General features: G+C 44.1%; 1 protein-coding gene across 7 annotated transcripts in view; it reads left to right on the top strand.

Annotated features, from left to right (window-relative positions):
• Positions 1-1,392: 1,392 nt before the first annotated feature.
• Positions 1,393-20,561, top strand: part of ESRP1 (epithelial splicing regulatory protein 1) — a 60,815-nt gene continuing 41,646 nt past the window's right edge. For all 7 annotated transcript variants that reach the window (XM_060393944.1, XM_060393943.1, XM_027973221.3 and 4 more), the window contains exons 1-4: positions 1,393-2,448; positions 2,986-3,114; positions 4,719-4,832; positions 7,604-7,718. In XM_060393944.1, coding sequence (XP_060249927.1) covers positions 2,317-2,448; positions 2,986-3,114; positions 4,719-4,832; positions 7,604-7,718 — 490 coding nt within the window. In that variant the 5' untranslated portion in view covers positions 1,393-2,316. The remainder of the gene's footprint in view (positions 2,449-2,985; positions 3,115-4,718; positions 4,833-7,603; positions 7,719-20,561) is intronic.

The following is a 20,561-nucleotide window of genomic DNA, read 5'->3' as shown; positions in this document are numbered from 1 at the left end:
GGTGTGTGTGTGGGGAGGGCTGGTTGTTCCCCCCGCACCAGCCGCCGCCGCGCGGGGGCCCCGCACCAGGCCCCGCGCCCCGCAGGGCCGAGCGCCTGGGAACCGCGCGCGGAGAACGCCCCGCGGGCAGGCGGCTCGGGGGAACCGGCTCCTCCGGCGGCCTCGCCCACTGCAATGCAATCTGGGTGGTTTTTCCAGGTCCCTCCCTGCCGCCTTCCGCGCCCAGTCCCTGCCCCCGCGACGCCTGCGGGCCTGGGAGAGCGCGCGGGGACGCGCGGCCTGGGCGGGGCGAGGCTGACGCCGCTGAGCCCGCGGAGGGGGCTATGGGCGCCCTTCCGGATCCCGCACCTGAAAGCACGGGACGCTGGGGCTCCGGCTGCCGACAAGGCTGGTACCCAGCCCCTCTCGGAGGCCCCCGTAGTGCCCGGCATTCATTCTCCCGCTCTCCCGGGGCGCGCTCTGCGGTTACCTGCGTGGCGACTGTCCACGCGGCCTCGAGCTCCTGAAACCCTCCCGCCACCGGCCCTCTCGGCCCGCGCTTCCTCTGGGCGGCAAAGCCCTATCTCCAGCGTCCCCGGAGCATCCTGAAAGGGGCTCAGATTTGTACCTGGCGCGGGTTACTGTAGTGATTGGGGTACGGTTACCGGTTCTCCCACTATGAGTAAAGGGCCGGATAATTGGAGCCGAATGAGGAATACTTCAGACGGCGTTGTGTTCCCAATAAGAGATCGATTTCAAACAAAAATCCAACTTCATCCCCAGCACTTTATCTGGAAAACGGCAACAGAACCCACCAGACGGCCGTCCGACGAGGGAGCAGGGCGATGTGGGGGGGGGGGGGGGTGGTGGTGGCCCGCTAAGGTGGGCGCTCAAATTCCCGGCAGGTTTAGCTGAACGAAGGTAGGGAGATCGCTCGGGGAACTTGGCCAAATCGACACAGAAGTACAAAGGCAATGGTACGAGGTGGAGGGCGGGAGATCTGAGCCACGAACTGTGCAAAAAGCTCTGCTTTGGCTTGATTTAGAAAAACATCAGGTACAGTATTCGATACATTTTATTTAGGGGCCAGGGCAAAGCAAAGGAAGTGGGCCCCTGCACCGGAGGAGGCTGCAGTCTCCAGCGAGCAGCCAGCACCGAACGAGGAGGAGCAGTTAAGAGGAAACGGCGTGGGGGTCCACGGTGCCCGAAAGTTTGTTTGGTGGCCGAGAGTCCAGCCCTCTTCGCCCCCGAGACCCGCGCAACCGCGCGCGGAGGTTTCACTCCCCAAGGTGGGCAGTGAGTGACTCGGTCCGGAGGAGCGTGCGCCCCGAGCCGGGGGCGGGGGGGGGGGGGGCGGCCGGAAAGCTTCCGCCCGCTGTTTGCACTTAAAGGTGTGTTGGGCTCGGGAGCGGCTTTTCCGGGGCTTGGCCAGCGCGCCCGCCACCTCCCGGCCGCCGTTGGCCGGTCCCTCCCTCCGCAGTTCGCCCTCTCAGGGCGCCGCGCCCCGGGCAGCTCCGCACCTGGGCCTCACCTCTGTCCTGCTTTCACCTCCCCGCGCCAGGCCTTTGAGCTTGACCCTTTAGAACCTGCGGCTTCGTTCCCCACAGCCGACATTTCTCCCAGCACACCCCCCTCGCCCCCACCCCTTCAACCTCTCGGGTCCTTCCACACGGGCGACCCGTCCCTCCGCGCCCTCGACGCCTCACCCTTTCAAGGTCCGGCCTCGGCTCCCTCTCTGGGTGGCCGCCGCCTCTTCCCCGCCCCTAGCGTCTCCCCCTCCCCTCCGCAATCAGCCAGCCATTGTCTCCCGCCCCCTCCTCCCCTTCCACCCCACCTCTCCCCCCCCCGGCCCTGGGCGGCCTCCTCCCCCACCTCCTCTGCCACGTCGTGGTTTGAAGGAGCCAATGGGCCGGCCCCGCCAGGTGTCTCTTACCTGCACCACGTGGGGGAGGGGGAAGGGGCGGGCAGGTAGGGCCACATCCCAAAACAGAAAAGCTTTTCAGCCATTGCGCGCCTCCCGGGGGTGCAGCCTCGGCTCCCAGCTTTTTGCATAGCCGCACGGGGCCATTGAATTCAAAAAGGGCAGGCCTCCTTCGCCCTGCTTCCCACCCCCCTTCCTGCCCAGGGCGTGGAGCTCGGGCCAGGTGAGGGCTAGGGTGGTTGGTTACCGCCTTTTGCACCGGCGGCGGCGGCGAGGAGGAGGAGGGGGGTGGGGTGGGTGGGCGCTCTTTTTTTTTTTTCCTTCGCAGAGATTTTAGCACAGGTTTTCCCTCGTTCTCACGGCCGCCCCACCTCGCCGCCTCCCGACCCCCCTTCTCCCCCTCCCCACCCATCGTCATGACGGCGTCTCCGGATTACTTGGTGGTGCTCTTCGGAATCACGGCTGGGGCCACCGGGGCCAAGCTGGGCTCGGACGAGAAGGAGCTGATCCTGCTCTTATGGAAAGTCGTGGATCTGGCCAACAAGAAGGTATTTCTGCACGGTTTCTGTCCAAGGGATAGGCGTGGGGGCAGAAGCTAGTCCGAGTTGGAGTGAAGTAGGTAAACAACTGCTCTCCTTTGCCCACTGGTGAGGTTGGACCCGAGGTCTGGAGAATCCAAGGAGAAAACCAGACTTCTCTTCCAGCCGCTTTTGAACCAACCCTTTCAGCTCTCCAAAATCTGGCCCAGGTGGGGAGGCGGGCGCCGCCAAGCTCTGTTCTCCTGCCGTCGGGGGCCGCCCGGCGGAGGCGGGGTGGGGTCCCTGGGGGGTCCGAGCGCGGACTTCTAGGGCTTTTTCGGACCTGATCCGGGTGGGGGTGGGGCTAGGGGGCAGGGCTGCACCGACCTCTCGGCTACCCGAGCCGCAGGCGACGCGCGAGCCTGGATTCTGAAGCCGGACCCGCCGGGAGGAGTGGGCCTTCCCCACAGGGGAAGGGAGGGAGGAGGGTGAGGATGGAGGTCCCCGCGTTCAGGGAGGGGAAACTGACCCCCTGCTTCTTGTTTGTTTTCTTTCTTTTTCCCGGAGGTGGGACAGTTGCACGAAGTACTAGTTAGACCGGATCACTTGGAGCTGACGGAGGACTGCAAAGAAGAAACGAAGCTCGACGCCGAGAGCCTGTCCTCGGCGCCGCAGCTGGACCAAGCTCTCCGACAGGTGACAGCGCGGTGCCGCGCCGCCCACCCTATCCGCGGCGTCCAGGCGGCGTGCGTTGGTCCCCGGGGCGGGGTGTCGAGACCCGGGCTAGGAGCCCTCGGTGGACCCTGCGCGGCGAAGTCGCTGTTCCTTGAAGCCTCCCAGCTCCCCGGGGTGGTGGTGGTGGTGTAGTTGCTCAGTCGTGTCCGACTCTTGCGACCCCAAGGACAGTAGCCTGGCAAAGCTCCTCCGTGCGCGGGATTCTCCAGGCAAGAATACTGGAATGGGTAGCTATTTCCTTCTCCAGGAGATCTTCCCGGCCCAGGAATCAAACCTGAGTCTCCTGCATTGCAGGCGGATTCTTTACCATTTGAGCTTGGGAAGCCCAGCCCCCGGCGTCTTCGGGCCAAAACTTAAGTTTTCCGGCTGTTTCCTGAATCGCTCCTGGGGCCCGATATCCGCCGGGTTATTCTCCAGTCGTGCGTCTAGCGGAGCTGGAATCCGAGCACCCCCAACCCCAGGCTGAGACCCCGCTGTGGTCTGCGGCTCTGCCCCCGGGGCAGGGGGCGCTGCCTTGCCGGCTGGCGGGCAAGCCTCGCGCGGAAAGCTAGAGGGGGCGCCCCTGCTGGGTGGGAACCGCGGGGGTGGGGGGTTGCTGCTTGGTTTCAGGCTCCTGAGTTCCCCCAAGGGCCCGGTTCCGGTTCCGTTGACCTCTTTAGTGACCTTGGGCCCAGCGCCGGGAGGGTTTGTGGTCCCGACCAGGTGGGGCTGCCCCTTGGGTGGCCGCGAAAGTAGTGGAATCCCCTTAGCTGGGGTTGAGGTGACCCGAAAACTAGGATGCTGACGGGTACTGGACCGCGGCTAGGGCGGGGCGCTGAACACCTGTGCGCAGGTGAGTGTCCTGCGTACTCCCGGCTTCTGCCCTAGAACAAGAGTTGCTAATTACAGGGGAAAGTTACCATTGCTGGGGTGTGTTACAGGAGACATGATACTACGTTTAACAGAGTTCTATGTACCCATTTTTGTTGACTGGTCTCTAAGTCGTGTCCGACTCTTTGCGACCCCATGGACTGTAGCCCACCAGGCTCCTCTGTCCATGGGTTGTCATTTCCTTCTCCTGGGGATCTTCCTGACCCAGGAATCCAATCTGCGTCTCCTGCATTGGCAGGCGAATTCTTTACCACCGAGACACCAGGGAAGCCTTCTATATACCTATTAGCCACATTTACTTCAGAAACTGGCATCTTTAAGTCTAGAGCATCTTAACAGGGAAAAAAAAAAAAACACCAGAGAATGATGTAATCAGAAGGCAATTTGCTGATGAAATGAGACCTCTGACTTATAAGTCTTGAATAGATTTATTACAAAAATGCAAGGAGGAGGGATGTTGAAGGATGCATTTACTAAATTCTTCCGTGGGTTAACTGAGGATTGATTGGAAAACTCCGCTGTCTAAAGGAAGCTGGACCGTTTGGAGGGACTAGGTCCTTCTAATGTTGCCCCAAAGTGGTGTTCTTTGCAGCTGTTAGCTGGGTTTTTTCTGGTTTTAAATAAGAGGGGTCACTTTTCAGAGTTTAGTGAATCCTGCATCTTTTGCATCCCTGGATGTGTTTTGTTCTTTCCAGTTTAACCAGTCAGTGAGCAATGAACTGAATATTGGGGTAGGAACCTCCTTCTGTCTGTGTACCGACGGGCAGCTTCATGTCAGGCAAATTCTGCATCCTGAGGCTTCTAAGAAGGTAAGAGTACCCGTTTCCAGAAATAAATGATTAGGCCTTAGCAGTGACTGGAGGCTTGAGCAACGGTTTATCCAGGTTTCTCTATTTTAAAAATATGCATATGAGGAGTTAGTATGTCATGGGTACAGAATTTCAGTTTGAGATGACAAAGGAGTGATGGTGACGGTTCCACAACAATGTGGGTGTATTTAATGCCTCTAAATTACACACTTAAAATCGTCAAAATGGTAAATATTGTATTATGTATCTTTTACCACAATAAAAAATTTGCAACACTTTTATAGAAATATTTGAGGTAACAGTAGTTTTATAGATACCCTTTGGAGACTTAAAAGTTTGTTTTTGTGTATGTTAAGTTTTGGAGAGGCTTGACACTCTCTCTTTTCCAGAGCATATTAGCTGAATTTTTGACATTTAAAGTGGGTAAAACTGTAGTTAATACGTCGTGATATTCCCATCTGTGTAAAGGAGGGAGCAAAGAAAAATCTTTCAAATTAGAGTGTAATTCTAATGATTTCATTAAAAAGCTTTGCACTCTTTTAAGTAACTAGTTAAATGTTAATGATAGCATACTGTGTTTTGTCTGACTTTAAGTAAATGTGCAACTGATTGAATTTTGTATCAAAGTGATGGCGTCAGCCTCATCTTTTACCTTTACTCATCTTTCTGGTATGGAAAAAAGTATGAAATGAGAACGATAACTATCTTATGTAGATGTGATTTCCCTTCTGGGGAAGAATACTGAGGGATTGAGAAAAAATGGTACCCATAGACAGCAAACCCAGTGTGACCAATTATTGTTAATGTAGTTCATCTTATCAACTTAATTAGTTAGAGCTGTAACTTTTTATTGTGATAGGCAGACACTGAACTTGAAAAGATGGAAGTAAAATATTTTCATAAGGAAAGGTATGTGAGGTAAATCTTGTAATAAAAAGTGTAGACTGGCAGTTGATGTCACAAGTGAGTAGTCAGTGCAGACTTCTTTTTACTCCAGCAGGGAAAGGAAAGAAATGAATGAAATGTATAATGACAACTTTAAAAGTTTAAGGGAGAAACTCAAGTTCCTGTATCATGAGTTGGATAAAAACTCCTCTTTTTACAGCAACCTTAGTAATTGGTGAAAAGAGGAGGGTTATTTGTTAGTTAAATGCTAAACAAATTGCTATACCCTCAATCCAGAAAAAGATACATATATGGAATTTTTTTTTTCCCTTCAAACTCATATGAAGGATAAAATTTAATCTTTCTCTATTGGGTTGGAGTAAAGCAGCAGTTTTTTTTATTTTAGACACACTGCTTTGGATGTGAGACAACCTCCAGAGAAAAATTTTCCTGAGTAACTTCTGTTAAGATTTTGATAAAACTAAAACAATTAATTTAGCATCATAATGAAAATAATTCTATTCATTATAGAAAAATAAGAAAATGGTAAAACAAAATAATCCTTCTAGTCAGAAAACAAAGTGGTTTTTTGAATGTAAACATAATTGAATGTGTTCTTTCAGATTTTTGAAAAAAAGCCTTGCTTTTACAAGGAGCATTCATACTACATAAATCTTTTAGCCTATTTTAAGTTTAATATAATATCAGTATTTTGTGTAAGCAGTAAAAAAAAATTCACTGTCATAAATGGATATACCTATTTAAACCACACTTTTATTGTTGGACTTTTGAGTTATTGTCATTGTAAACAGCTTTTAAATAAGCATTTTTGTAGGTAATCTTAAAAGATTCACAATTCAAGATTGCCTGTTTTGAAAACATCACCATTATATACTGATACCTGTTTCAAATATAGCGTAAGCAAATCACATCTAATAAAATCCAATAAGGAAATTTAGAGACATTATTGCATAAACATTACAGGTCACAAACATTGAAAAGTTTATATCCTTGACTTTATAATGTACAAGTTCCTAATAAGTGAACATAGACTGTCTTGAAGTTTTAAGACAAATCTAAAGTCACTGTAACAAAACTAAACTTTGAAAATTATTCAGTGAGGATTTTTTTTCTCTCAGAAAAGTGACACAATAGTGTGATATTTGCTCTGACAACTGAGCTTTGTTTAATTATAAGAGTGATGCTAGTCAATAGGAACCATATCTTCTTTGCCACTGAGATTTGTGAGATATTCTTTTAAGTCTAATTTGAGTTCTCAAGGTTTAGCCAGAATAATAATGACCCGGAAAACTAATGTGGGACTGTAATTTGGCAGAAAAATAATCCTCTTCAGGTAATCAGGAATTTGCTATCTTATTCTAATTTTAGTGTGTGGAGTATGCTTTATCAGAACCCAGTATTTTAAGCTATGTTTTAATAGAAAGCTATATTTTGATAAAGACTTAGGGTCCTAGGTCTAGACATATGTTGTAAACATATGCATCTGTATGAAAACTGAGAGGACTAATATCCCTTCCTAAAAGTACAGATGGTCTAACATAATTGTGGCTAGACAAAGAACATTGTATTATCAGACAGGAAATATAAAATATAGTAGCCTAAATGTTTTATAGCTTCAGAACTGTTTTAGAGGAATACATAGTGGAGCACAAACGTATAATCCACTGCCTTAAAATGAATTATTTTTTCATGACACTTTTATATAGGATGTAATACTTTAACAAAAAATGAAGACACTGTTTAATTTTAAAAAATTTTTTAATTGTGGTAAAATATAATTACATTCAGTTCTTAGGTTCCTAACTGTTAGGGAGTTACTGAATTAAATGTGTCTAGTTAACAGTATCTACCTTGTCCTTCCTCAGAATGTATTATTGCCTGAATGCTTCTATTCCTTTTTTGATCTTCGAAAAGAATTCAAGAAGTGTTGCCCTGGTTCACCTGATATTGATAAACTGGATGTTGCAGCAATGACAGAGTGTATCCTTTAAGTGGTGACTCAGGAATCATTTGAGAAGACAGCTCTAGGAAAACATGACAGTTCAAGAAACTTTAAAACATTGTATGAAAATTCACTTGTCCAAAATTTGTCTCTAGTGCTAGGGGAAAACAGTACAATCAAAGTAATTATAATTGACTGAATTTGAATGGTGTTCTCCCTGGCGTTAGATGTTGATTTTTGTGAGGTGAACATATAAAATAGAATTCAATTTTGAATTATGGGAGTGGCTTGATTTTGTTTATTTTGTTTTTTCAATTGATGAATGGTTGAATGTGAAGACCAGAATTTTTTTTGACAATTCTAAGGCCACTTATTCTTGATTATCTTGGTTTTGGTGTTTATTTCTGCTTCTTTTGAATGGATAAGAGTGTTTGGGTTTTTAAATTGTGGATGTATACTCTTTACAAACAGCTGTTCATCATTGGCACCCTGTTTAATCTTCTCTGTTTTTCAAACACATGTAGATTGTGGTGATTACTATAACTTATCTGTTGAGATGATAAAATGAGGTTGAGATTTTACCCCAAATTATTTCATTACCAAGCTAATATATCTGATGCATCATGTACTGTAAAAGTAAATTTTATCATCACAAATCTTGTCATGAATGACCCATCACCTTTCATACAGTAAGTCTTTAAAGTGCTAACTAATGAGCAATTATGTGCCAACTATCATATGTAACACTGAGTAATAGAGGTGTTGGGGACCCACCCAAAGCCACTATGAGAATCATCATGAAGTCAGATTCAGGTTATTTTCAGGAACTTTTAAGTTACAGATGCTTATTCTTAAACTTCATTCTTTTTCAGGAGCTAAAGCCTGGTTTTTATTTCAAAATTTCTTGATGAAAAAGATAGTTTGGATATTTTTCCTAACCATTTGTAAGCAGATCAAACTCATTATTTGCTTTCTTGGAAGTAGATAGCTAGAATTTTAGTATAACTGATTTAGCGGCTCAGATGATAAAGAATCTGCCTGCCATGCAGGAGACCTGGGTTCAGTCCCTGGGTTGGGAAGATCTCCTGGAGAAGGGAACGGCTACCCACTCCAGTATTCTTGGCCTGGAGAATTCTATGGACAGAGGAGCCTGGTGGGCTACAGTCCATGGGGTCACAAACAGTCAGACACAACTGAGCGATTTTCACTAAGTTACTGGTTTAGCTCCCAGCAGTTGGGAGAAGGGTAGAATATGCTCATTTGAAGGAATTCTTCACAAGAGTTTTCATTAGAAGGTTGGGACAGTAGAAAAACATGTGTTATGTGTTTTGTTGGTTAGAATGCTGTATTAGTTAGCTCAGGCTGCCATAACAAATACCCTAGACTGGTGGCTTATTAGCAACATAATTTATTTTCTCACAGTTCTGGAGCATGGAAAGTCCCAGATTAGGGTACCATCATGGTTCATCTCTGGTGAGGGCTCTTTCTGACTTTCAGATAGCTGTCTCCTCCTTGCATCTCACAATGGGGTGGGGGCCTGGCACAGCCAGGAATGAGGTGGTTCTTTCCTCTCTTTATAAGGCCACAGGCCTAACAGGGCTCTTTCCTTGTGCCCTCATTTAACCTTAATTATCTCCTAAATAATCTATTCCCAGATAGTCACATTTAGCAGTTAGGGTTTCAACACGTGAAGTTTGGGGAGGGACACAATTCCATTGATAACAAGTGCTAAACAATGTGCTGGTACAAAATAATCAAAAACTTATGCAAAGTATTAATAGATAGTGGAGGGAAAGTCTAATAGAAAAATAATTTGAATAGGAAAGGCAGTATCTCTTTTAGCAAATAAAATCTTTCTCTAGTAATGATAAGTCAGATATTAGTAAAAATTTGCATAGCTACAAACAAGAGGTTCTTACATTTAGGTATTCTGGTTTTTTTCAATGTATTTTCAGTTGAGAGATAACTTGTTAAAAGCTTACCCATTTTTTCTCCTTGGTTTCTTAAGAGCTTAACATATATAAGATTTGGGGTATCAATAAACATCTTCAGTATGGTAACCTGGGCTTTTTACTTGCTCTGTGCTGTATTATCTGGGCTTCCCTAGTGGCTCAGATGGTAAAGAATCTGCCTGCAATGCAGAAAACCTGGGTTCGATCCTTGGACTGGGAAGATCCCCTGGAGAAGGGAATGGCTACCCACTCCAGTATTCTTACCTGGAGAGTTCCATGGACAGAGGAGCCTGGTGAGCTACAATTCATGGGTTGCAAAGCGTCAGACACGACTGAGCAACTAACACTTTTACTTTTCACTTCATGCTATATTACCTACAGATTTATGCTCCATACGCTTTAAAATTTCCATATACCTTTGTATAATTTTTGCATTATCTGACCTTTAGGTGAATGGGTAATATGCTATGCTGACTTTTTTTTCCTGTCATTTCTTTTCATTCTAGCTCCATAATTATTTGTTGGCAATTTTGGTCCCCCCCGCCCCCCAAATACCATAGAACTGAAAATCGGAAATATTTGACTACAATAAACAGGTGAATTATGAATAAAGCTAAGTTAGGCCCCATTTCAGGCACGTGTGTGTGCTCATTTGTGTCAGACTCTTTCGCTATCCCGTAGACTGTGGCCTAACAGGCTCCTCTGTCCATGGAATTTTCCAGGCAGACATACTGGAGCAGGTGACCATTTCCTGCTCCAGGGGATCTCCCTGACCTGTGGATCAAACCTCAGTCTCCTGCATTGGCAGGTGGATTACTTTGCACTGAGCTACCTGGGAAGTCCTTCTCTAGTTCCTCGACCACGGATCAAACCTGGGAGTGTGGGGTCTTAGCCCCTGGGCCACCAGGGAAAGTCCCTCAGGCCTCACTTTTATTTATGGCATTTCCCAGTGAAAGCTTTGTGAACCCTGGATGTGAATGAAGCAGTATGACCGCTTTGATAAAAGGTTTAGGCATTTCTTGTATGAGATTCCGGTTCTCATATTAGCACTTATTTTCCTCTTTTGTCTTTGTGTTGGTTCTAAAACCACTGCTGGAGTTAATGTTAGAGCCTCTCTGAGTTATTCCAGCTGCAGTTTTGTTACCTGCTTTTTTGAGTTATGCAGTCCTAAGTAGAGAGGAGACCTCACTTAGCAAGTGAACTATGGCTGGCATTTTGTAATCAGGTGAAGTGGTAAGGGTGTGATGATAGGAATTGGGGCCCATGTAATTTTTTTTTTAAAGGAAGAAATTTATCATGGATCCCTTGGGAGAAATTAATTCTACTTATCCCCTGCTGAAAGTCCATTTTGATTATGAGGCTGTTTGTATGACTTACCTGTTTGTTTGTTTGTTTTTTAAGAACAAACCTATTTCCCCCACTATCTTGAGTGGAATTACTTCCTCCTGGTTTCTTGACCTATTTGTTAGTTTTGTTATTCATGAGCTGATTTATTCTCGTTAATCGAGACCTTTACCGCTGTTTATTTCATTTTACCAAGCCTTTACTGAGAACTCATTTTAAATGAAGTATGGCCTTATCCAGAGAGCAGGTGAAAGTGGAGAACTGTCGATTGGCGTTTATTGTTTATCCCAGTAATAGCCTCCCAAGAGCCCAGTGGAGGGAAGTATTGCCCTCTTTTTATAGCTAGGGAAACTGATGCTTTGAGGTTTTGTCTTAAGTTAGAAATGGCAGCATTTAAACCTGAGTCCGATTGCAAACATCCTGCTTGTTAACTAGGGGATAAAATTCTAGAATTTGTAAAGATTATTTGACTATTGGGTTGCCTATTTAAATAGATTATCTCCCTTATAAATTTATATTGTTTCCTGAGACTATAATATTCAGGGGGAAAGGGAAGTTAATTTTGTAAAATTTCAATCCAGTAGAAGCGTATTACATCCATATATGCTGTTTGACATTATTAGCAAATGCCATTTCACTAGTGCAGCTTTACAATGTCACGGTAAAAAAAAAAATCACTAAACCACTCTTGTCTGCCCATCCAAGTGTTAGGAGTGTGTCTTTGTGTGTGTGTGTGTTTCACCACTTTGTGATAGGAATAAACCATACATGTTTTGTGGGCGTGCTACTAATGGTTGATGCTGCTGCTAAGTCACTTAGGCGTCTCCGACTCTGTGCGACCCCATAGATGGCAGCCCACCAGGCTACCCCGTTCCTGGGATTCTCCAGGCAAGAACACTGGAGTGGGTTGCTATTTCCTTCTCCAATGCATCAAAGCGAAAAGTGAAAGTGAAGTCGCTCAGTCGTGTCCGACCCTCAGTGACCCCATGGACTCCAGCCTTCCAGGCTCCTCCGTCCGTGGGATTTTCCAGGCAAGAGTACTAGAGTAGGGTGCCATTGCCTTCTCCGACTAACTCGGTAACAGTGGCCTGTTTTTCCCATATGGTAAAGATGGATGTAATAGCCTTACTGGCAGAGTGGTAAGAACACGAGCTCTGGGGTCAGATTTCCTGGGGGTGAATTTACTGGACCTACAGCCTCAGTTTCCCCATCTTGAAATGGGTGTAACTATTGTAGGAATAATGCTGTGGTTCATGCAGCTACTCAGCCACTGCCTGCCCTACCATGCACTCTCCAGTGTAGACTGGGTTGTTGAGTGTCATAGAAAAAGAGAGCCAGCTGCTGATGACTGAAAGGACTTCTTTATTGATTTAGGACCTTATCTAAACTATTTTACACCTAAATATTGTTTTCTAACCTTGTGTGAGACTGGGTATAGGCCTTTTAACATGTCAGCTACATGTTAGTACAGGTAAACTTAAGGGTTAATTTAGCTTCTCCATTGTAAAATAGTGTGTGAATGTGGTTCATTCTGCGCTTATGTGCTTGTTTTTATAAGATTTATCTTTAATTGATAATTTTACAGTATTGATTTCTGTCATACATCAACGTGAATAGCCATAGATGTACTTATGTTGTCTCCCTCTTGAGTCTGTCTCCCACCCATTCCCACCCCTCCAGGTTACCGCAGAGCCCCAGTCTGAGTCCACTGAGTCATACAGCAAATTCCCATTGGCTTTTTATTTACTTACGTTAATGTATGTGCAACCATGCTCCTCTCTCCGTTTCTCTCTCCCTCCTCCCCCACCCTTTGTCCATAAGTCTGTTCTCTGTCTGCATCTCCATCGCTGCTCTTTGAACAGGTTCATCAGCGCCATCCTTTCAGATTCCATATATATGCATTAACATATGATATTTGATTTTTTGACTCCACTCTGTATAATAGGTTCTAGGTTCATCCACCTCTCTAGAAGTGACTCAAGTGCATTCCTTTCTTTTGGCTGAGTAATATTCCCTTTACCACAGCCTTATCCATTCATCTGGCGATGGACGACTAGGACGTTCCATGTTCTAGTTATTGTAAATAGTACTGCAGTGAACATTGAAATACACGTGTCTTTTTCAGTTTTGGTTTCTTCAGAGTATATGCCCTAGAAGTGGTATTGCTGGGTAATATGGTGGCTTATTTGGTTTTTTATTTAAGAAAATGTTGTTTTGGTTTCGCTGGGTCTTCGTTGCTGCAAGAAGCCTTTCTCTAGTTGCGGTGTCTGGACTTGTCATTGTGGTCGCTTCTCTTGTTACAGAGCATGGCCTCTGGAGCACAGGCTTGGTAGAGGCTTGGGGGCTTAGTTACTCTGAGGCATGTGGCATCTTCCAGAGCAGAACCTGTGTCCCCTGCATAAGCAGGCAGACTCTTAACCACTGGGCTACCAGGGAAGTCCACTTGTTTGTTATGATTCGTTGAACTGGATCTTTGTGGTCGCACACACCTTCGTTGCCCTTCTTAAAAAAATAGAGGCAAATGCTGAATCCTCGCTGGTATCTTTTTGCATATGAAAGGGGTTTAAAATATCACCTAGTTAAGCTGGGTTGCTAGTTGACCTTGTTAGCTGAAGTGGGGAAGAAATTATCTTTGGCACCACACGGCCATGATGTGAGCCAAATCGGCCAGTAGTCTGGTTTGTGGTGTGTAATAAGTTAAAGTGACTAGAAATACTGTATATTCTTGGCCAGCACTCAGAGTTGTTATGTTAATTTTATGTGGTTTATTTTGATTATAAAATAGTTTACTTTTAAAATGTGAGTTTGGGAATTCTAAGATAGTTGTTTTGTTGTAGAAGGCTTTTGAAAACATTATCATGGAGTCTCTCCTAATTTGTTTATCCCATATAAATGTCTTTTTCTAAGGTGAAAGTTTTTCTTTTATTTTGCTTTGGCCCCTACTTCCAGCTTATTTCTTCAGAGGTATAACTGACTTGTCAGTTCTGTGCTTTTGTTAACAATAATTCCTCCTGAAGTAATAGTTGTTAGGATGAATCTCATTTTTCTCTCCCTCTTAGAAAGTGTAGGCTTCTGCGGAAGAGTTAAAACTACAGATATATGTTCCCCAGCATTTATTATACAAAAAGTTTTTGTTGCTTTTAATCTTAGTTACATTCTTTAATAGCGGCATTCTTATTTGCTTCTTTCAAAGCTTACTTTAAAATATAGCAGATTATTTGTACAACCTGTTCGATTATTTTATTTTATTTTATTTTGGCCATTCAGTGTGGCTTGAGGAACCTTAGTTCCCTGACCAGGGATTGAACTGTGCCCCCTACAGTGGAAGCACAGAGTCCTGTCCACTGGACTACCAGGGAATTGCCTAGAACCCATTTTTTTAAATTATGCAACTCCTATAAGGGTAATTTTATCACGTTCCCTTTTTTCCTTCACATAATTATAGGAAATTCAGTTCTTATTTGGAGCACTGTTTCAACTTTTTTTGTGGTCTATTCCTTTACACAGGAATTTTATTGAAAAATGTCTGTCTGGCAATATAGGCAGCTGTGTTAGACTATAAAAACGTAGAAGGGGAAGAAGCAAATTTTGTCTTTGGCGGGAGGTGGGGGGCTACTGTTTAATGGCAATGAAAAATGGCCTTGAGTTAGAATTTTGAATTGTGATGCAATTTTAACATGGTTTAAATTTAGTTGGTCCACAATGCCTTTGTTTTATATGTGTGCTTTCTTCTCGAAACTAAAAACTTGTTTTAAACTAGTTTTAAAAAGATGCTATTTATCAGGGAAAATTGAGTGTTCTAAAACGACATGTGTCGCCTTTCAGGCCGTCAAAAAAGGGAACTTCTTTTGAGTGGATCAGTTGATACTGAGGTGCTCTGTAAAATTTCTCTCTGAACTCTGCCTTCAGATAGTATAAGCATGGGTTAAGCCCTGAGATCTGTTTCATTGACCGGGCACCCTCTGTTAAGCTACCAGCGAGGTCTCCAAAGGTCTCCGAGATCTGTGTCAGTGCAGCCCTAGCTCAGGTGTAGCCTGAAACGCTCATTCTGTTCCCACATGTCTGGCTTTACCCTTCCGCGTTTGCTCACGGCGTGTCTCATTTGTAGAGCTGGCCAAGCCTGTTGGTGCTGTTGCGGCCGCCTCGAGGGCAGAATGAGTAAGCTGCATGACGAACCATAAATCAGGAGGCACAGACTCATCTTTCCTTCCCTCAAGATCAGACGCACAGCAGGTCATCCAGTATACACTTATGAATTGATAGCAGAAAGAATCAGTACTAAACGTGTTTTTCTCACTCTCCTCTATGTGGTGTTCATGTTACGTTCTGGTAAGAATTACTCAAAACTGAATGAATCTTCCAAAGACAGTGGTGTGGCTGAGTGGGGTGGTTTGGGCATGCAGGAGGTTGGGTGACTTTTAAAAGTTGCTAGGAGCTCAGAGCTGCTGATCTTCCTGGTGTGTGATGACTTGAAGGGAAACATGTTGGGACCTGTTATGTGGAACCAGGTTAGCCAAATGTCTACAACACATTCTTAATTCAAAAAGTCGAGTTCAGTAAAATAATTCTTCAGGTGCAGATCTATTCTACACAAACAGGGTACTTCACGTTGTTACTTCTGTTCTTTTTCACTTGGCTTTCATATATTTATTTGTTAATTATTATTTTATTACATGTATTATTCCGAAAGTAGTTTCCATAGGTTGGTTTTAGACTTAAACTAGATAAAACGCCTTCTCAGCTTTAGTACAACTGAGAGGATGTCTGCTTAGATGTAATCCGAGTATTCTCAGGTTCAGACGGGATCATGACCCCTGCTAGAGAATTTAGTCACTTAGTCCTCTTTTCTGTTTGTTGGTTTTCAAACTTTAAACTTTTAATTTCGTATCGGAGCATAGCCAGTCAACAGTGTTGTGGTAGTTTTTTTTGGGTTAACAGTGAAGGGACTCAGCCATACATATACATGTCATATATGCATTTAGAAAGCTCCTCACAAACTGTTGCTCAAAACAAATTAAACAGAGCTGTTTATCTCGGGGCAGCGAATTGCATACACATAGTCAGATCAGAACTATATGATAATTCCAGCTCCATTACCTGCCAGCTGGGAAACTTGAGTGAGATACAGAACTCTCCGTCTAGTTTCATCATCTGTCTGGCTTCACTGTCGTCCACCTGGCAGGGCTACTGCAAAAGTATAGGAGGAAGTAGTGTTTGGCACAAAATGGTGTGTAATAAATATCACTGTTTATGTCAGTAGAATCTTAGAAGTTAATAGGTGCTGTGGTAGATGGAAAGAGATCAGAGGAAAGGGAACCTGTGCTCAGGAAATGCAAAGTAGAGTTGAGGAGAGTCATAGTAATATTGTATAGAAATAGTATCTAATCAACTCAGATTGATGGTTGTGACCTCCAGCAGTTGAAGGAGGCTTTGGTGCTGAGTGGGAGTGACCCATGGTCTAATTTGGTTAAGGGATTATGAAGATAAGAGGATTTTATAGGGGAGTTACCTGAGCAAAGGTGACAAGGCTTATGCCTCTTGTCACAGAAGAGAAAAAACTGGTTTGAGTGGAGCATACTCTCCCCATCCAATTCCTTCGAAGTTTAGTTTCCCCCAAGATTCTGCTTTGGGATAGAACGTTACAATGTGGCAAATATTTCTAAAGCACTCTCTATTTTTGGCAGTTTTATTCCTCCAATTCAGAAGTTAGCAATCCTATTCACTAAAGGGCTAGAGAGGCCATGTTTTAGATTTTGGAGGCCACATGCAATCTCTTCTCATTCTTTCTTTACAATCCTTTTAAAAACAGGAAAGCCATACTTTTCTCTGGGCTGCCCAAAAATTGAATGAGGGTCAAGGGCTGCCTTTTGCTGTGTTTTCATCCGTGTTCCTTAAGGTATAGGGTGTGTGTCTCTGCTGATTGGGGTTTTGCCACAGCATCAAATTGCCTTATGTAGTATTTCCTTGGTCAGATATCTTTAAACTTTCTGTCCAGTAATGATCTCCTACATATAAAACTTTTCTCTGAATCAGTAGTAAGGGGTTAAGTTGCTACTCTTTGGAGCTGTTAGTTTTTAATGCTGTTTTTCAACCGGGGCTAGATTTTGCTCACCTGGGGACACTTGGCAAAAATCTGGAGACTTTTTTGGTGGGGGGAGGAGACATTTTTAATTGTTAAAACTGGGAGTAGGTAGAGGTTAACATGGTACTGAAAATCCTATAGTACACAAGACACCATCCCCACTCCCAACAAAGATTTATCTGCCCTACATGCCACTGATGCTGAAGTTGAGAAACCCTGCCTTTATGATGGATGGCATTGGTCTCTGTTTCTTGGATATCCTTCTCTTTACTTCATTGTAGGCCCTTGCAAGAGGGAAAGTGTTATAAGAATTGCAGGGTTCCGGATGATTGGTGGCATAGTTTACATGATATTTTATGGCTAGTCACAGCTCTTATTTCTTAGTTCTGTAAAGGCCCTTAAAGGCCCTCCCATCTCCCCAGAAAAATTAGCGCAGTTGTCTTCCTAAAGTATCTTCATCCTTTGGCTCCAGTTTTTCTGTCCTGTTATTACATTCTTTGAAAATGGCCCTGAATTAATAAATCCAGTACAGTCTGCCAATGATGATCATTTTTTTTTAAAGCTTATTTTGCACTGGGGCATAGACAAACAATGTTGTGATAGTCCCAGGTAGCAGGGAAGGGACTTAGCCACACACATACATGGATCCATTCTCCCCCACACTGCCCTCCCATCCAGGCTTCCACGCAACATGGAGCAGAGTTCCCTATGCTATACAGTAGGTCCTTGTTGGTTCTCCATTTTAAATATGCCAGTGTGTCCAGGCAACTGTAAGTTCATTCTCTAAGTGTGTGAGTCTTTCTGTTTTATAAGTTCATTTGTATCGTTTCTTTTTAGATTCTCTATATAAGGGATGTCATACAGTATTTCTCCTTCTCTTACTTCATTCAGATGACAGTCTCTAGGCCCATCCATGTTGCTGCAGGTGGCATTAGTTCATTCTTTTAGTGGTTGAGTGATAGTTCACTGTATATACGTGCCACATCCTCTTTGTCCATTCCTCTGTTAAGGAGGGTTCAGGCTGCTTCCAGGCTATCAGGTTGCTGTTGTCAGCAGTGCTCCAGGGAATGTTTGGGTGCATGTATCCTTTCAGATCATGTTTTTCTTCAAGTATACATGCTCAGTGCTTCAACTGAGCACACCCAAGAATGTTCTGTTTTGGGGCTTCCCAGGTGGTGCTAGTGGTAAAGAACCTGCCTGCCAATGCAGGAGACAGACTCGGGTTTGATCCCTGGGTCAGGGAGATCCCCTGGAGAAAGGCATGGCAACACACTCCAGTATTCTCGCCTGGAGACAGAGGAGCCTGGTGGGCTGCAGTCCACAGGGTCACACAGAGTCCGACGCAGCTGAAGCGACTGAGTACGCACAAGCAAGGACATATGCCCAGGAGTGGGATTGCAGGGTCCTGTGGTAGCACTGTTTTAGCTTTTTTAAGGAATCTCCCTACTGTTCTCTGTAGTGGCTGTATCAATTTACATTCCCACCAACAGTGTGGGAGGGTTCTTCTCTCCACACCCTCTCCAGCATTTATTGTTTCTGGATTTTTTTTTGATGATACCCATTCTGGCTGGTGTGAGGTGTCTCATTGTAGTTTTGTAGTTTTGATTCCCATTTCTGTAATCATTAGTGATGTTGAACATCTTTTCATGTGTCTCTTGGCCATCTGTATGTCTCCTTTGGCGAAATGTCTTATTTAGGTCTTCTCCCCATTTGTTGATTGACTTGTTTATTTTGATGTTGTTAGGCATCATGAGGTGTTTGTAAATTTTGGAAACCGGTCTGTTGACAGTCGTATCATTTGCAAATATTCTCTCCCAGTCTGTGGGTTGCCTTTTTGTTCTGTTGTTTCATTTGCTATGCAGAAGGTTTTGAGTTGAAGTAGGTCCCCATCTCTTTACTTTTGTTTTTATTTCCCTTATTCTGGTAGATGGGTCGAAAAAAGATGCTGCTGCAGTTTCTGTCAGGAAGTGTTCTGCCAGCGTTTTCCTCTTAAGAGTTTTATTGTGTCTGGTCTTATATTTAGGTCATTAATCCATTTGGGGCTTCTTTGTGTGTACGGTGTTAAAGAATAATCTAATTTCATTTTTTTACAAGCAGTTGCCCAGTTTTCCCAGCACCATCTGTTGAAGAGACCATTTCCAACATCGTGTCGTCTCGCCTCCTTTGTCACAGATTGACCAAGGACAATCATTTTAATGACCCCGGTCAGCGGTCATTACTTGGTTGCTTGAACAGCTCCTGGGATTGGTTTTCTAATCCCTCAGTGGGCAGCACATTTATTTCATCACTCGGTGATTAATGTAAAGACGGAATGCAGAAATTATCCACCATTTTAGCTTGATTATCCTATGAGTATACAAAAAGGCATCTGGTGAGCTCAGATGTTTTTTCAGTCATAAAGTGACCCTCTTAAAGTGTCCTTATCGTGGGTTATGAAAGTCAGTCACCTAAAATCGAGGAGCTTCAAGTATTAAATGCCTGCTTTGTGTCCTCATCTTGTTTTATCTCATTTAATCTTCACAAAAGTCCAGGAAGGTAAAGGTGACCACAGCTTTGGCTTTACAAATAGCATGAAGTTTAGTGGGGTTAAGTAATTTGCCAAGGAACATATGGCTGCCTTTCTACATGCAGTATATTTAACTACAGAGAAATGTAACTGGTTGAGAGACAACAGAAAAATGATTTTGCCCAGTGTGGGGAAAAGCAATGCGATGTCTCTATTGGAGAAGGGAAAGAGGAAGCTGATGTGGATGAAACAGAAAAGGATTTTGAATTGAGAACAGAAAAGAATATAACTCATTCAGAAGACTGACCATAATTCTTGGTGGGAAAGAGATCTCTGAGTTGTTTTTACGTTGTATCTTCTTTGTTCACAGTTAAATGGTACCTACTTTTTATTAATATTTGTCTTCATTTTTTACCCATATTACAAAATACCAGTCAGAAAACATTTTTATAAAACATGTTAACAACCACCATACAGATGGCTGTCTTCATTTTAAACTCGAGAAAAGGTAGTCCTGTAGTATTATTTCTTATGTGCATTGTACTACACTATAAAACTTATAACAAAGTGAATTCATGACAAAGTGACGGTAGCACTGAAACTTGAAAATAAAAGAAATGAACCATTTTAATGACTGTTGGCTTTCTAAGTTAACTGTTTTGACAAAGTCACATGCTTTAGACTGCAAATTCATAAAACCTGGCAGAAACCTCTTTTGGTTGCGTCTTCAACACAACTTGAGCCATGCATTTCTTAAAAGTCATGTTTCCTGGCTTATCCAGACAGTGTACTCACATGATCAGAAGTCACATTGGTCACGGTTGGCCCTGAGTACTGGAGTTGTTTCTACACATCTACTCTGAAAAGACAAGCATTTGTTGCCATCCAAGATAGCTGTGTTATGGTACTCCAAAAATCTTGTAGAAAGGAGTTCAGGATAAAAATAGTATCAGAGATACAATGTTGTCAGTAATCTGAAAAGTTTTTGAACATTAGG

Source organism: Ovis aries, chromosome 9 (genome assembly GCF_016772045.2).
Source record: "Ovis aries strain OAR_USU_Benz2616 breed Rambouillet chromosome 9, ARS-UI_Ramb_v3.0, whole genome shotgun sequence".
Classification (NCBI taxonomy): Eukaryota; Metazoa; Chordata; class Mammalia; order Artiodactyla; family Bovidae; genus Ovis; species Ovis aries.
Note: the sequence above shows the minus strand (reverse complement) of the source record. Positions and strands in the feature narration are given on the sequence as shown.